General features: G+C 45.6%; 1 protein-coding gene across 1 annotated transcript in view; it reads right to left on the bottom strand.

The window, feature by feature from the left end:
- Positions 1–13907, bottom strand: part of LOC124033879 (neural-cadherin-like) — a 221459-nt gene extending 207552 nt beyond the window's left edge. Inside the window, exon 1 of the mRNA XM_046346263.1 lies at positions 12697–13907. Coding sequence (XP_046202219.1) covers positions 12697–13702 — 1006 coding nt within the window. The 5' untranslated portion in view covers positions 13703–13907. The remainder of the gene's footprint in view (positions 1–12696) is intronic.
- Positions 13908–14156: the final 249 nt, after the last annotated feature.

Genomic DNA, 14156 nt, shown 5'->3' on the forward strand with positions numbered 1-14156 from the left:
AACTCTACCTGCCCGAATGCATAGTGACAACTTTAAAGTTTGGTGGAGGAGGAGGGAGAATAATCCACTCCTTTCTTTCCTTCTCCAGAGTCTCACCAGGTGCTCAGCAGAGACCAGAGAGCTCAATGTCTTTGTTCTGGGCTCGTATAAGGAACATTTAGTGCATTTAGGACTAATAATCAATTTGAGCTTATATGCACCGTTCTTATGCTCTAGGACTGAGCGGTTGCTATGGGAATAGTTGACAAGCCAAACAGACTATTTTTATCCTAATAAAGGTTGCTGTAACCTACACTATATATACCAACGTATGTGGCCACCCCTCCAAATGAGTGGATTCTACTATTTCAACCACACCCGTTGCTGACAGGTGTATAAAATCGAGCACACAGCCATGCAATCTCCATACAAAAAAAACATTGGCAGTAGAATGGCCTTACTGAAGAGCTGACGGTGCCATGTGACTTTTAATGTGGCACTGTTATAGGATTGCGCATTTTCAGTTTGCCAAATTCCTGCCCTGCTCGAGCTGACCCAGTCAACTGTAGGTGCTGCTGTTGTGAATTGAAAACGTCTAGGCGCAACAACGGCTCAGCCACTAAGTGGTAGGCCACACAAGCTCACAGGATGGGACTGGCAAATGCTGAAGAGCATAGCTCGTAAAAAACATCTGTCCACGATTGCAACACTCACTACTGAGTTCCAAACTGCCTCTGGAAGCAACGTTAGCACAAGAACTGTTCATCGGAAGCTTCATGAAATGGGTTTCCATGGCTGAGCAGCCGCACACCAGCCTAAGATCACCATGCACAAAGGGGGGACCAACCATATTAATGCCCATGATTTTGTAATGAGATGTTTGACTAGCAAGTATCCAAATACTTTTGTTCAGGTAGTGTATGAAGAGGTAGAAGAGAAAAAAATTGACAGCCAGAAGCAGTAAAATAACAACAGGCAGATTTAGACTGGTATGTTGACAAGGTAAAGTGCCAGTGAATGGAGGAATCGTGCAAGGACACAGGTGCTTCAAATGCCCTCTCACTGAGATGGCTTACTCACGCTGACTGACTGCATGTAGAGACTTATTGATAAATGATTGAGAGTAAACCAAGTCTCACACACACACAGAGATTCACAATAAAGCACAAACAAACTTCCTTGGGGGAAAAACCTACACTCCGTCCCAAGACTGTTTCAATACCGTAGCTCTGAAAACACAGGCTGCTGTTTTAAAGGCAACACAAATAGAAGGAAATCTCCAGGGCCTCGTGGGGCCCTCCCTTCCTCCCTAGCCACGCCTGCGTGATGTGATGTGTGTGCCTCGTCTTCTATAAGATCGTTCACGCTGTGTCTTTTATGCTGAATGACGCGGAGCGACCATTAGTGACTGCTATTGACATGGAGAGGTCACGCGCTAATGTAGACCCAGCGCAGACGCACCATTACTCATGGCCTTCCAGGCCAGCGAGGAGCGACTGCACCAACGTGGGGCTCTGGCTCTCTCAGACAAACGATCAGACGGCACGGTCATTGTTCTGCACTGGCCCATTGCTTCCCACCTCCTTGGCTGGGGAGACACGCTGCTCATTAGGCCTGGATAGAAATGGGAAGGAGTTGCAAAAACAGCCGCATTTGTCTACTGACAGCCTAGATATTAAAACGCTGGAATGGCTGGCTGGCAACTCTCTTCCTGTAGAATAGAGTCGAGTCGAGGAGAGTGGAGGTGTGTAGAGGAGGTGAGAGGGAGGGAGAGGAATGTGGCATCTCTGAAAGGTCACTAGGTGCCTCCTATCCCTTCGTTTGTCTCTTTGATTAAGTCTGGCAATTAGGCAACTGTGCTGCTTGGCGCTGCGATTCAGCCGGCAGATTGTAAATAAACTAATCAGAAGCAGGCAGATCCAGCGTTAAGGAGAGAGAGAGAGAGAGAGAGAGAGAGAGAGAGAGAGAAACACTTAGACACCCCCCGCACAAGTTTGACTGCAGACAGATTGACGAGGCGATCGATGATTGGAGGGTGTATCAGAAAAGGAGAGAGCAGGATGAAAGACTGATGTGTCTGGCGAGGGAACTCAGCAAGGAGGAAGATGAGAGTGAAGAGAGAGAAGAGAAAGAAGAGAGTGAAGGTTGAGGATGAGCAGGAACTAAGAAGGCAGAGAGGAATGGGGAGCCAACAGAGGAAAATATGAAATAACAAGAGAGCTGCAGCCAACTAGCAGGGAGAGCTAGACGGTAGAAGTGGACTGAGAGAAGTGAAGTACTACAGTAATAGAGGAGAGGATGAACTAAGGCAGAAAGAAGGGTGGATAAGAAGACTCAGATTAACAGAAAAGTGTAGGAGGGCAGAGAGAGCGAAAGAGAGAGAAGGATACAGCATGGCAAACATTGAGCTGCCTGGGAATTTTGCAGTGTGACACATGGGAGATGGGAGGGTGCCTCACTTGGACGGCCTTCTGATAGTTTACATTTCTGTTTCAGACAAAAACCACGGCACCTTCTGATAATTAATCAACCGGAGGATTACCGTCATTCTGGCTGCGCTCTGCCCACTGCTGTACCACTCACACACACAAACACACACACGTGTATTTTTGTCAAGCAAACTTATTGTACTAAGCTTACAACTACGCAGTACTACGCTAACAGGCTGACTACACCGCTTGCGTCACGTGCGCGAGCGTTGCAAAATACACTTTGAAATCTGTGTTATTCAGTTATTTTACCCACACTGCTCGCGCGCTCCAACGTGCGTCTGCGTTGCCAAGGGCTAAAATAGAAGTCAGTTCTATTTCTGACGCAGTTTGCGCTGCAAGTCCTGCGTCTCCGATCTCCTCATTGGTTTATAGAAGCAGGTACCCAGGTGCCATCTTCTCATTGGATATACCCACGTGGGTGATTGAAAGATGAACGAAGTAATTTGCTGTAATGCACCCAATATGTGAAAGTAGCCAATCGCAATACAAAGTCAAGAGAAGAAAAAGCCTGGAAGGATGAGAGATGACTAGAAACGATTCGATTGACAGTTTTATATGTGGATTAATTGGTGGAGTAGAGGACCTTGTGCATTTCAGGTAAAATAACTCAATGTTTATATCCCAGGACAAATTAGCTAGCAACAGCAAGCTAGCTAAAAAGGACAAATTAGCTAGCAAGTGCAAGCTAGCTAGCTACATTACCATAAATGTTTAATACCCTGACCTGTCCCTAAATTAATATAATTGATTCAGAGTTTGTTTGATATTTTAACCTGCGTGTCGTGATCGCGTTTGGTGTGGGGGACAGAAGACATTTATGCATGATGGCGGACGCGCGCAGCCAGTTTGGGTTCCATGTAAGAGTCATTTACAGTATATATAATATTCTGCCCATATGAACACATTTATTTTAGGCCATAACTGAACCAATTTCTGTAGGATATATATATATATACAATGTTCTGCCCTATATGAACAAATGTATATACAATATTTATAGACATATTTAATGAAAACAATCAAGCACTAGGCTGCCTGTATTTATAGCCATACATGAAACACAATGACATACACAACGTTGTTTCACATTCTTTAATAACAATAAGGCAATAGGCTACAGCTCACTTCACAGATTCCCTGGGAAACTCAACGTATTGTAGTCTCACACTGCCGAAAGAGCTTTCACCATAAAATATAACACTTGCTTTGAACACACACACACATGCACACACACCACGCATGCACACACGAACACGCACCCACTCACGCGCTCACAGACATTCCATCAAATGCCACAACTGGCAAAGAAATGCAATGACACATTCCTAATTTGTGAAGGCATCCTAGATTTAGGGACAGAGAGTAGGGGAGGGGTTGGGTGGCACTCAGCAACTCATCTGTTCTGTTCTTTTATTCCAACATTTATCTTCTTCATCCAAATCCAGAACTTAGTCATGGAGAGACAGGCTGGGTCAATGATGGTCATGGCCACAGCAGACGGCCAGAGCGGAGTGGAGCTTTGACTAAACGCTTTCTGATCTCTCAGTCAGAACCGTCGATCGCTCTCCCCGCCACTCACAGTTACACACACTCTGGTGACAAGTGACAGTGACAGCCATGTCCGCTCCTACTGCGGTGGCCGCACTCCTGGCGGGGGGAGCGTAGTCACGGCAACAAGATGACGGACAGGGCCTCATCGCGTGTGTGTGTGTGTGTGTGTGTGTGTGTGTGTGTGTGTGTGTGTGTGTGTGTGTGTGTGTGTGTGTGTGTGTGTGTGTGTGTGTGTGTGTGTGTGTGTGTGTGTGTGTGTGTGTGTGTGTGTGTGTGTGTGTGTGTGTGTGTGTGTGTGTGTGTGTGTGTGTGTGTGTGTGTGTGTGTGTGGTATTCTGTCTAAGGTGAGCTTTTGCATATACAGTATGCACATGCCATGATTATGCACATGGAGGACATATATTTGGTGGCATGTCCCTCTCTCAATCTTCAGCACCTGCTTACGATTCATAAACTATGCACTGTTCAGTATATTCACACGCACACTTCGCCATTCACTCCATTCCATAGCTTTGGAAAGGGGGATACATAGTCAGTTGTACAACTGAAAACATCCAACTGAAACGTGTCTTCCGCATTTAACCCAACCCCTCTGAATGAATATAATGCAAAAGAAAAGAAAAACATTCACCTCACATTTAGCCCCCACAAAGCTTCCAATAAGTCCTTAAGCATTCTCTCCTTTCTTCCTTCGTCCTCTTCGTCACTGTAAATCCTAATACGTTACCATCTTCCAGTAATTAAGTGTGTGTTGTTTTACACATCACCGCCATTCTATAATCCTTCCAAGCTGACTCAATCTACTGTAAGCAGATTGCTGGGCAATGGGATTTTAGAAATAAACAACAGTGAGGGTATACATATCAACTTTGGGTATGTATACTCAACTGAATATCTAGTTTCCTCATGCATATACGTGTTTTTGTGAATATCTGCTTGGAGATCACAATATGCAATTTAAGAGAAACACATTATACAAATCTATAATCAATCTATTAGTCTTTAAATCTGCTGAGCTTGCTGTGCATGGTATGTGTGTGTGTGCATACATACATGTGTGTGAGCATGTGTGTATACATACATGCGTGTGAGCGTGTGTGTGTGTGCATACATACATGTATGTGAGCGTGTGTGTGTGTGTGTGTGTGTGTGTGTGTGTGTGTGTGTGTGTGTGTGTGTGTGTGTGTGTGTGTGTGTGTGTGTGTGTGTGTGTGTGTGTGTGTGTGTGTGTGTGTGTGTGTGTGTGTGTGTGTGTGTGTGTGTGTGCATGCATGTGTATGCAAGTGTGAAATGACTGCCTGAGGGATAAGATGAAACAGAGAGAGTGGAGGAGAGAGAAAAGAGGGTGTGAAGTACAGTCAGTGAGAAAGAGAGAGAGAGAGAGAGAGAGAGTTTGCAGACGTTCACAGGTATAAATTCTATTTACGCATCTTACCAGGGTAAAGTATGTGTGAGCCGAGCGAGGCTATTTCCAGCAGGTGAGAATGTGTGCATCAGAGCATATGCTTGTCTCGTGTGCATACCTTAGGTGGGTTTGGATGTACGCATCTTTGCGTATGTCTATGCGTGCTTTTCACAGTGCGTGTACTTGTTTGTAGAGAGGGGGGTGGGAGAGAGAAACTTAGTTAACTCATGTTTTGTACACGTGAGCAAGCAGACAGTCTTCTGGTTCCCTGATAGCGTCAGGAAGCCTCCCATATGCTGTTTAATGTCCAGGCTCCGCCCCAATCAGATTAACAGTAACACCAGGAAGGAGAGGAATTAAGTCTCCGACAACCTATCAACTTCTGCTCAACCCCAAAACCCAGCTCCCTCTGTGTGGATCAGACAGTCAAACGCTATGGTGGATAGATAGATAGAGGATAATGGATGGGGAAGGATCAGATCCCCCCGTGTATATAACACGTTTGGGGTTCTTATCAAAACGCAATGCGCGTCTGATCCAACTGTCAGTTCTTTGTCAGTTTGATTGAGAGTTATGCCATCTTCAAGCGTGCTTCAGCAAGACAAATATGCACCCCATCATAGTGATGCCTTTGACAGTCATAGCATGTTCTGTATGAGAGAAAAGATCACACAACCACTCAGGTCGACATGACAGACAAGAGGTCTGATACAATGTGTTAGACAACCGAGGGAGACGGCGAGAGAGAGTGTAATGTTTACTGTTCATTTTCATTGAAAGAAACACTTTTATTTACTATCTATTCCACTTGCTTTGGCAATGTAAACATATGTTTCCCATGCCAATAAAGCCCTTAAATTGAATTGAACGAGAGAGTGTAAGAGGGGGAGGAAGAGTTGAGGGGAGAACGAGAGAAGGTGAGAGAGAGATAGTGGAAGGAAAGAGATGGAGAAGCATGAAAAAACATGCTATGATTGAGAGAGAGATACACAGAGAGATGACTACCCTCACTGGATATAGAGATAGTAAAAAGGGCCACAAGGCAGAGAACGTTAAGACGGGAATTCTGACGTCACACACCTGTTTGATCTGCACACGCGCTCCCCCTCTCCATCCCCCACGCACACATTAATTGATCCCACTGCAGCAATATCATGGAGACCATACATATCAAACAGTAGCCCATAGCCTCAACCAATATACAGCTAAAGAGGCCCACCATTTCCATATTACAGAGCTTCACACAGCAATTAGGAGGAGAGACTTCTCTCAGTGTGTGGAGTTCAGAGAAGATGTGAAGGAGACGGGGGGGGGGGGGGGGGCAGGTCTGTGGGGCTGTGTGTTTTTGGGACCGCTTAAGTGGCTGATACAGCCAGGATAAGGCTGAGGCCAGTGTTAGTGGATAACAGAGACAGACAGACAGCCAGACATAGATAGGGATAACCATATACGATTCAAGTGGTGCTCTGCTCCCCCCAACGCCAGATAATGGAAAGAGCCCAGGGTGATTCCCCTCAGACAAGCTAATAGAGAGTAGAAACCAACTCACCTGAGAAGGCTATTTCACCCCAGGCCAGCCAGTGGAAAATATGGAGCCTCTCACCCCAGCCGGCACGGATAACAGAGGAGATAGTCTGACTGCCTATAGGAAAGCGAATGACTCTCTAACTCCAGGATAGCTATTGGGGAGCCAGGACCAACACCCACAGGTATGGGAAACAAACAGACATGGACTATTACAGCAGACTGAATAGAGAGAATCAACTGACCAGTGGAGGTTGGAGAGAAGGGGACGGTCACAGGACTGTGCGCAGCACATTAATTAGCATGATATACAAGCTGCAGTAGAGCTCTGTTATCAAACCACAGCCAGGCTCACTCACTGGCCACCAGGAAGAAACGTGTGCATCACTGAGTGTGCATGTCTGTATGACGGTTAACAATGTGCAATACAATATGCTGTTTGAAGATATATAGCAGTGGTTGTTTGATCCTGATAAATAAAGTAATAACAGACTATATATTTTCATCTTCCATCTGTCTGACTCTAACTACATGGTCCTGCTCTCCTGTAGGATCAACCTGGTCTCAGAACATTTCGCATTTTTCTGTATGTAAATCCAAGACAATCCATTTAGTATGATATATTACGTTTGGTATAGTTGCACACGATAAATGGTAACTTAATTTAACGTGAAAAATAATGGAAGGCGGCTGGTTGGGGTGGATTGATGGGCATATAATGTGAACTTCTAGCAAACCAAACGTTATCTAATTATCAACTTTGTGTCACGTTCTGATCTTTGTTCCTTTATTATGTCTTTGTGTTAGTTTGGTCAGGGTGTGAGTTGGGGTGGGTAGTCTGTTCTGCCAGAGCCACCCGTCAGTCAGGAGCTGCCAGAGCCGCCCGTCAGTCAGGAGCTGCCAGAGCCGCCCATCAGTCAGGAGCTGCCAGAGCCGCCCGTCAGTCAGGAGCTGCCAGAGCCGCCCGTCAGTCAGGAGCTGCCAGAGCCGCCCGTCAGTCAGGAGCTGCCAGAGCCGCACGTCAGTCAGGAGCTGCCAGAGCCGCACGTCAGTCAGGAGCTGCCAGAGCCGCACGTCAGTCAGGAGCTGCCAGAGCCGCCCGTCAGTCAGAAGCTGCCAGAGCCGCCCGTCAGTCAGGAGCTGCCAGAGTCACCCATCAGTCAGGAGCTGCCAGAGTCGCCCGTCAGTCAGGAGCTGCCAGAGCCGCCCGTCAGTCAGGAGCATCCAGAGCCGCACGTCAGTCAGGAGCATCCAGAGCCGCACGTCAGTCAGGAGCTGCCAGAGCCACCCGTCAGTCAGGAGCATCCAGAGTCGCCCGTCAGTCAGGAGCTGCCAGAGCCGCACGTCAGTCAGGAGCATCCAGAGCCGCACGTCAGTCAGGAGCTGCCAGAGCCGCCTGTCAGTTAGGAGCTGCCAGAGCCACCCGTCAGTCAGGAGCTGCCAGAGCCGCCCTTCACTACAGTGCTGCCGGAGTCTTCCATCTATTCGTGGGGCCTGCTGCAAGGGTCCCCAGTCCGAGGTCGGCGGCGAGGGTCGCCGCTCCAAAGGCGCCACTTAAGTGGGCCAAGACTATGTTGGAGTGGGGTCCACGTCCCGCGCCAGAGCCGCCACCGCAGACAGACGCCCACCCAGACCCTCCCCTATAGGTTCAGGTTTTGCGGCTGGAGTCCGCACCTTTGGGGGGGGGGTACTGTCACGTTCTGACCTTAGTTCCTATATTATGTCTTTGTGTTAGTTTGGTCAGGGCGTGAGTTGGGGTGGGTAGTCTATGTTCTTTTTTCTATGTTGTATTTCTGCGTTTGGCCTGGCATGGTTCTCAATCAGAGGCAGCTGTCGATCGTGGTCTCTGATTGAGAATCATACTTAGGTAGCCTGTTTTCCCCATTTTTGTTGTGGGTGATTGTTTTCTGTTTTGTGTGTATTCACCTGACCGAACTGTATCATTTCGTCCATTCACGTGTGTTCAGTCTAATAAATTACAATGGACACTTACCATGCTGCATATTGGTCTGATCCTTCCTACTCCTCCTCAGAGGAAGAGGAGATGCATTACACTTTGACTCCTTACTATTTGTTAGCTCCTTTGCAACTACTTAGCATGTTAGCTAACCCGTTTAGTTAACTCTTTCCCTAACCCTGTCACGCCCTGACCTTAGTTATCTTTGTTTTCTTTATTATTTGGTTAGGTCAGGGTGTGACACGGGTGGTTTGTTCAGTTTTGTATTGTCTAGGGGTTTTCTGGTCTAGGTGTTCATATGTCTATGGTTGCCTAGATTGGTTCTCAATCAGAGGCAGCTGTTTATCGTTGTCTCTGATTGGAAACCATATTTAGGTAGCCATATTCCTTCGCTATTTTGTGGGTTGTTATTCTATGTTTAGTTGCCTGTTCTGCACTAGCCATATTGCTTCACGGTTAGTTTAGTTTAGTTCCGTTCAGGGTTCTCTAATTAAAGAGTTATGTTCGCTTACCACGCTGCGCCTTGGTCTCCTATTTATGACAACCGTGGCACCCTGACCTTAACCCTTTAACCTAACCCTAACCTTAACCCTAACCCTTTTAACTTTAATCCCTAGCATAGCTAACATTAGTGAACTAGCTAACCTTAGCCACCTAGCTGAAATTTTGTAACATATCATAGATTTTTCAAATTCGGAACATACTGTACACTTTGCAAATTCATAACATATAATATGAATTGTAATTCGTAAACAAATCATACATAATGGGTTATGGCCATCCACAAATTAATACAAACCATACGAAACATAACATATCAAACTTAATTTAGTATCATGGATGTAGGTGCAGAATTATACGAAATGCTCTGAGACCAGGTTGCATCACCAGTGGGAAATATCACCTTGTGTTTGCATGATCTTTGCAATATCAAATGATCAACACGGATAAACACAAATATGACTGCTGTGTGTGTGTGTGTGTGTGTGTGTGTGTGTGTGTGTGTGTGTGTGTGTGTGTGTGTGTGTGTGTGTGTGTGTGTGTGTGTGTGTGTGTGTGTGTGTGTGTGTGTGTGTGTGTGTGTGTGTGTGTGTGTGTGTGTGTGTGTGTGTGTGTGTGTGTGTTAGTCTACATGTACTCAATAGGGAGCTGGTCTAGTTCACAGATACTGTTACAAGTGAGGTCAACCGACACACATCTCATACTTGATTAAAGCCAGCTGTTTTTCCTCATTACTGTGAATCCCCTGGCTTCTGAGAAACCTGCTCACAGTACACAAACACAGACACAAGCACACCCTCTTTGCCAGACACGCAGAATCCACAGAAGGTTATGGACATCAGGCCACAGGACAAGCACACAGACAGACAGTAATGAATACACCAAAGGCCGAGCTAATTAAATCACCAACCCTGACAACAACTCATTCAGGAGTGGTTGTAGCTCGCCTTGGCTGCGCAGCGCATGAATGCCACGGAAAGATGCGAGTGGGCCATGGAGCAGACTGTGCGCGATAAACTCTATTCTGTGCGCGATAAACTGTGCGCGATAAACTCTCTCTATTCCCTCGAAGAACCGCACGAGTTCTCCAACAAACTGTGCTGCCACTCTAAATACCAGAAATGAGAACGTGAATGAGATGGGATTACATGGATAATGCGAGCAGATGGAGCCAGGTCGAGCAGGATCTCCACTCAAAAAAGATTAGTCTCGACCGCATGGCATTCCGGTTCCCCTAGCACAGATTTGTCCAAATTAAACACGGGTGTCTTCTGGAATATTTGAAATCAAGTCTAGTTGGTTATTTGATCAGAAAAAAATGTGGTTAATTCCTGAACCACACAAGCATTTTGGGATTCATTCAATAATTTCACAACACTCAGCAAGGGAAATGAGAAAACGAGAAATTATGGGGTTGTTATTCACTCCAATGCATGTAAATAGGTCCCCATACTTCACATAGCCTAGAAATGAATGCAGAGCGCACCGGTTTTACACACAGAGATGCCACATTCCCTGTGCTCATTGTTGTAGACAGGCAACACTGGTTGAATGATCATCTGCATGAACACAGATATTATGTAATCCGCCTATCACTTCAGAACAGCTGGGTAAAATATAGCACGTTTTATCTGGCATCGTGCATGACAAATGAGCAATTGCCAAAAGGTGGGTTGTACTGCTGCCTTACAAAGGCAACTGGCAAATGTATTCATTTCAAAACCCAACCGTTCCTATGCACAGCCAATACCGTGGGCCTATGCTACCCTAATCTACAGGTCCCCACTCAATACCAAAAAGCTCCTTTACTGCATTTCTATACAATTTAAAAACTCTACAATGCTATTTGGAGAACAGCAAAAACTAAAACACAAGCAAAGATTACCCCATCCATTATTACATTGGTTGCTGTAGATTAATTCACATCAGTCGATCTACAAACACACAGCCTATTAGCTATACAATTCTCCGCCACACATTAACTCAGCACCGTGATTAAAAACGATAATTAATATGTACAGAGGGCTCTGTTAGCAGAAAGGGTATTTTATTAACAAGGTAAATACATTTGTTTTTAACAAAGGTAAACAAATACATTTGCTATGCATACCTTTTGTTGTTGTTGTTGTTGCAGTTTTACAGCTAATTTCCTGCAATTCTGCACATTTTACAGTATGTGTCAGTTGGAGCTGCTGTAGCCAACACTAGGTTGAGCACTCATAACAATCTATGGTCAGAAAGGTTTACATACATTGGGCGCAGGATCACCAATGGCAGCAGTGCAGATAAAGGATATTATTGCATTAGAAATACCATTTTGGCTGTAGCCTGGCACTCAAAAAAGTACACGAATGGAGCCATTTCTGCAGGTAATTAACCTACAGTATTGCGAAGCAAAACGGTGCGTCTGAATATGTGTGCAACAAAAGTTCAACATTCGTATTCTGCTAACCATTTCTGTCAAGGCATACAGTTCGCATCTATAATTCCAATGTATGCGCCACACAGAACGCACAGCAACTGCTTCTGCAACGCAATGCTCCAAGGCAAACTCCGCGTTTCATTGGAAATTAATGTACTTCTGGTGTTACAAAACGCAATTCAATGTCTGTGTGATCGAGGTGTTATGCACCACAAAAAAAACCCCTTTGAAACTGCCTCAGCAACGCAATCCTATAAATTAAACGCAGCGTTTCATTGTAAATGAATGTACTTCTGTTGTACCAAAATGCAATAACATTGTCGGTGTGATCGAGTCGTTAGAACCAGTAGCACCCCCACGCCTCCTGTAAATTGAAAATATCTGCACTAATACCAGAAAACATATGCATACAACAAATCGTAGCATAATGTGAAATAATGTACTGTATTATAAGCTTAACTTGTGCGCGTTACATTTTTCCAAGGGTAACTATTTGCAAGGCGCACGTCTCTCCATGCATAATTTACGCACTCGCGTGGTTTCAACCTATTGGAATCATGAAGGCAAAGCTGATGGTGTTTCATTAAACATGTAACCACAGAAACTAATACATTTTAAATCATATCATTGCACTTTAAAGCATGACACTTTTACAGAGAGGCTCTATGAGTTGTTTAGGTGCTCAGTTCTCCACATCGATTCAGTGGGCTCATTTAGACCAAACCGTGGCCCGTAATTACTTTACAGAGGTCCTTAAGTTGAAGAGAGAATAAATACAGTTATATATCATAATATATTTAATGCATTACGTTGAAGAGAGAAACAACATTGAAGCTGCAATATTAAATTGCAAAGGCACTCTCACCTCTTTTATCCTGAACTTTCACAGTAATCTCCACGAGAGGTTCCGTCTCCCGGTCCAGGCGCCGTGTAATAACTATATCTCCGCTGTCCCGACTCACCGTGACCGGTGAGCTGTCCACACCGGGATCCATCAACTCAAAGCTGGCAGCCTGAAACCTCACCGGGTACAAGTTCATTACTACAGAACCGATACTGGCATCCTCGGAAACATTTAGTACGATCGGCTCGCTCGACTCTAGCAGGGACCTCGACTTCCGAGGTTGTCTGCTATTCGGTTCACCATGGGATGGCCGTGGAACCGCTGGCCATTGCCGGGGATTAATCTCGATGTCAATACTCTGACTGGTCCGCGAGGGCCAGCCGTGGTCCATCGCAAACACGTTAAACTTTATGGGCGCGGTAAGACCCAATATAGAGTCCACAAGCAGTACATCTCCAGTTTTTGGAACCACATAAAAACTGCCATTTTTGGGAAGAGCAAAGTAAATTAGTTCAGCGTTTTTCCCGCTGTCTGTATCCTCCGCGGTCACTTTATACACCACAGACCGCAGAGCAGTGGCGTCGTCTAGACTAATTTTTATATCAACATTAGGGAATGTTGGCTCGTGGTCATTAGTGTCCAAAACATCCACTTTCACAGATGCAACTTCTGCGACCACATGGTCATTAACGGCGCAGCTTTGGCAGCACAGACCCAGGCTGAGCAGGTACTCGGAGCGCTCCTCTCTGTCCAGGATGATCGAGGTTTTCAGAAGTATGTGTCCGCGTTTGTGGTGGGCAAATACCCGGAAATCTTCACTTCCATCTCCCAAGAGTTTCAGATGCATGCCGGAGTTGGAGCACCATCTCTGCGCGTCAACTCGCTTCACAGGGATGCTGAGACCGTTTACTTTGGATCCAGGCTCGGAGTTCTCGAATACATGTCCATGAAAGAACGGTATCCTTTCCTCTGTCTTATTCCCAAGTACAGATGTCACGAAATAGCATATCAAAATAGTCCAAATCATGACTGTTGTCAGTTGTACCACACTGAGTGGTGTTATGCTTTCACTCTAGGACCATCAATCATTTCGAAAAACATATTTCATGTCCTCTAAAACTTCAGATCAATTCTAGTATTAAAGTATTATTAATTCACAAAAAAGCTGTTCGTTGTCCTGGCTTGATTCATTGCTCTAACTTTCGCAGTCTCCTGTCTCCACTCCAGCAGCAGTCTGCGTGCGTAACCCTCAGGATAATGCAGCTCAAGTGCGCGCCTCCGCTTAGTGTTTCTGACAGCACTAGCAGCCTCTGGTACTGGACAGCGCCGTGCTCGAGGGGGCGTGGCCTACAGTGACTCCTCAGGGAAGCCCACGTCACGTGATGCATGTCTATCAGTTTTTTATTCCAACACATAGTCTTCTTTCTGATTTCCACTCCGTGTCCAATAGCAATGACATGATAGTTAAAAACATACAGTAG

The sequence above is a fragment of the Oncorhynchus gorbuscha genome, linkage group LG04, assembly GCF_021184085.1.
Source record: "Oncorhynchus gorbuscha isolate QuinsamMale2020 ecotype Even-year linkage group LG04, OgorEven_v1.0, whole genome shotgun sequence".
In the NCBI taxonomy this organism is placed as follows: Eukaryota; Metazoa; Chordata; class Actinopteri; order Salmoniformes; family Salmonidae; genus Oncorhynchus; species Oncorhynchus gorbuscha.